General features: G+C 42.3%; 1 protein-coding gene across 1 annotated transcript; it reads left to right on the forward strand.

Moving 5' to 3' along the window:
- Positions 1 to 547: 547 nt before the first annotated feature.
- On the forward strand, positions 548 to 2,035 carry LOC105038582 (senescence-specific cysteine protease SAG39). Its single transcript, XM_073253073.1, has 2 exons — positions 548 to 1,054; positions 1,193 to 2,035. Exons 1-2 carry the CDS (start codon positions 628 to 630, stop codon positions 1,783 to 1,785), a joined length of 1,020 nt encoding a protein of 339 aa, XP_073109174.1. The 5' UTR covers positions 548 to 627; the 3' UTR covers positions 1,786 to 2,035.
- The last annotated feature ends 1,703 nt before the right edge of the window (positions 2,036 to 3,738 follow it).

The raw sequence follows: 3,738 nt of genomic DNA on the forward strand, positions 1-3,738 counted from the left end.
TCCGTTCCAGAAGAAACTCTAAAGTATGACGCTATTGACCAAGCCACTGTCGACCAAAATTTCTGATAGACTTGGTAGTGCAAACCAGTCCGCGTCTCAAAGACTCGTCATACAAAATTAAGAGGCCAGTGTCGACCAAAATTTCTGATAGACATGGTAGTGCAAACCAGTCCGCGTCTCGAACACTCGTCATACAAAATTAAGAGGCCGCTGGTAGCACACCAGGCCGAATTTGGGTGCGCAATGCTCTGTTGGATCGCTACATTGTGCCTCACGCGGCGACTCGGGTCTTCTGCTTAAGCGCGTCACAAGTCTTCTAGATAGCATTGAGCCTGAACACGGCGATATTGGACGAGCGATAGCGCGGTCTACGTTCAACAAAATCAGCTACCGCTCATCACGCGTGTGACGAGCGTGAGGAGGACCGGGGGAAGCACATCGCTTTCTCCCATTATTCCCCTTGAAAAAAATAAGCGCGTCGAAAGGATAAACAAAGTTCCCGGTTTCTTCCCAGCCAAACCTCAATATAAATCCTCAAGCCACCCTTGCTCTTTTCCCCCATCCCCTCCATTCCAAGTCTAAATATCTACTTGGCCCACGTACCTGCACCATTCCCAAAGTCTTTCCATGGCAATGGCTCCCCAATGCTTTGTGCTAAAGTTGATAGTCTTGGGTGTTTGGGTCTCTGGAGCCACAGCTCGTGGCATTGCTGACGTGCCCATGTCGACAAGGCACGAGCAGTGGATGGCTCAGTATGGGCGAGTCTACAAGGATGCAGTAGAGAAAGAGAGACGATTCCAAATCTTCAAGGACAACTCCAACTACATCGAGTCTGTAAATAGAGCTGGCAATCGCAAGTATAAGCTCGGTCTCAACCAGTTTGCCGACATGACCAATGAGGAGTTCAAGGCCTCTCACCTTGGATTCAAGCCCATGCGCCTTACAAAATCCACGACAGGAAGCTTTCAATATGCCAACTTGACCGACGTGTCTGACAGCATGGACTGGAGAACCAGAGGTGCAGTTACTCCCGTCAAGGATCAAGGCTCATGTGGTAAGACATGTACAATGTGCTATTCTTCTCAAAAACTTACAATTGAGTTATTTAAATTTAAAGAATAGCAAGATACATGAAAGATGTTACTGAGTAAAATCCAACAAGTTATCTAACCAACAACATGTATGTATGTAGGATGCTGTTGGGCATTCTCTTCTATAGCAGCCATTGAAGGGATTACTCAAATCAACACTGGCAACTTGGTCTCTTTGTCGGAGCAACAACTTGTGGACTGTGACGTCAAGGATGGAAACAATGGATGCAACGGAGGACTCATGACACGTGCCTTCCAATATGTCATTGATAATGGAGGGATAACAACTGAAAATAATTATCCTTACATGGCAGCTGATGGCACTTGCGACACCGACAGGGCATCATCATCGGCAGCTACTATCAGCGGCTATGAGAATGTGCCTGTAAATGATGAGTCCTCGCTCTTACAGGCAGTCTCGAACCAGCCTGTTTCAGTTGGCATTGATGGTGGTGGGCAAGACTTCCAGCACTACTCCAGTGGCATCTTCACCGGCCCGTGTAAAACTAATATGGACCATGCTGTGACTGCTATTGGTTACGGGACAGCTGAAGATGGGACCAAATATTGGCTGATAAAGAATTCATGGGGTACAACTTGGGGTGAGAAAGGATACATGCGCATCCAGCGTGACGTTGGTGCACCAGAAGGACTTTGTGGTATTGCCAAGCTTGCTTCTTACCCAACAGCATAAATTTAACGGTCTTCAACCATGGCATCTTATTAATAACTTACAGAATCTTTACCAAAACAAAAAAAACAAAAAGAAAAAAGAGAGAGAGGATAATATTTACATCATTTTATTGTGTAATAACTTTGATGTGTTGGTGGTTTATCAAGCAAAGTCATCCAATAATGTTGAGACTAGCTCCTATTTGTAGTTGTACTATGAAGCTGCAGGCCTCGTGCTGTCATTGAATCTAATATATTGGTTCGTTATTATATTTGATATGCGCTTGATTTAGCAAAAAATTTTTATGTTATTCTTTCTCCTATATGTTTGGATCACTTGACCAGCGATTAGAGAAGGTGAATTATATATGATCCATAAATTATTTATGCGCAAATATAATAATCAAAGTTCTCTTACAAATCTAAACATCGATATTATGTTAATTAACCAATTAATCTCAGAAACTTAAACTACTAAGAAAAATGTCAAAAATGTAAATTAGGCTTAAGCTTGCATAATGATTTAATGGTTATTTAGGAATAAACATTTCCATTACCGGACCGGATTGGACAATTTGTTTGCTTTGATATCTGTTAACTCATTATTGTGGTTTTCATAAAAGTCTAAATGCTTTGACTTCTTCAACATAAATTATAGTTATCCAGATACATAGATCAAGATTTGTTTGATTTTTCCCTCTCCAATCTTAGATCATCGATCTAACATTGCTAGTAATGATCAAGAAAAATCATGAGGAACATAAGCAATCTGAAAATTTCTCTCGTACACCAATGACCGATTGCAGTATCTGCCATATCATATCATACAACATCAAATAGATTTATAACCAACCTGCATGCTAGGGGCCGGATATCCTCAGCTTGGGCCCTAGTAATATCGTTTCCCAAACATTTTATTTTGAAAATTATACTTATTAGGTGATGCTCCAGTTATTGTTAATTTTCAATAACGCGAGTAGGATGATGCTTTGCCCATGCACATACTATTGCACGACTGGCAACCCCGATTTACGGCACCTGCATGTTAAAGAAGATCGTACATTATAAAGTTATACGTGGGTTTAAAATCAAGAAAGTTATACATGCATGTCGTACTGCATATATCCCAATTGGTAGAATTTTGCTCCGTTTGCACTGCTCGGTCGCATTGCTTCGCAGTAAGATCCAGTGAGATAACCCATTTCGTGCTTTTTATATATATCAAGAAAGGCTCAGTTCTGCCCAAACGCATCCTTAGCCACTCATCATGCTTTGGAAAATGTGTGATGCTGTCCATACAATCCAACACCCGTTCACGAGTTTCCAAACCAACAACCTCAATATGAACTCCACCTTGTTGCCAATTGTTTGCATCTACGACACACCACACTATACCAATACCGTGGCCACCCGGGCTATTTAGGCCAATGAAGCCGGGTCCCATTCAATCGGTGACGAGACTATCATGACTTTAAGACGCGAGCAATGGATGGCTCAACATGGACGAGTGTACAAAGATGCAGCTGAGGAGGACGGGTATAAAATCTTGAAGGTAATGTGGAGTACATCGAGTCTGTCAACAAGGCCGGTGACCGGGGCTCTGGCGTTACCATGCAGACAATTCTTACCCAAATGCAGGAATTCGAAAATTTCTCCTATTTCTGCATGATATTGGCTATCGGCATCAGCTTGCGTTTTTGGATCAATCTTAATTTCCAACATGCTGGCATTTCTCCGATGTAAATTTGAAACATGAAACCGTGCTCTCTATTAGCCATGATCTTGATTCATATGCAAATCTGGGATTCAACTTAATTTATAGCATAGGTAAATATTAACGACGATCTTATGGGCCAAACATGCATTAAGGTGACGATGGGCTGTGACATGGGGCTTGAAAGTGAAGCCCATTAACAGCACCCCGTCCATGCTTCACTTACTAAATCTGCATCCGAATTCACATGCACGCAGCATG

The sequence above is a fragment of the Elaeis guineensis genome, chromosome 2 (assembly GCF_000442705.2).
Source record: "Elaeis guineensis isolate ETL-2024a chromosome 2, EG11, whole genome shotgun sequence".
NCBI lineage: Eukaryota > Viridiplantae > Streptophyta > Magnoliopsida > Arecales > Arecaceae > Elaeis > Elaeis guineensis.

What these genes read in the sequence shown, in the direction of transcription:
- LOC105038582 (XM_073253073.1), top strand. Translation starts at nt 628, where the DNA reads ATGGCAATGGCTCCCCAATGCTTTGTGCTAAAGTTGATAGTCTTGGGT. An exon ending in CAAGGATCAAGGCTCATGTG is followed by an intron (nt 1,055 to 1,192) that starts GTAAGACATGTA and finishes GTATGTATGTAG; the next exon opens with GATGCTGTTGGGCATTCTCT.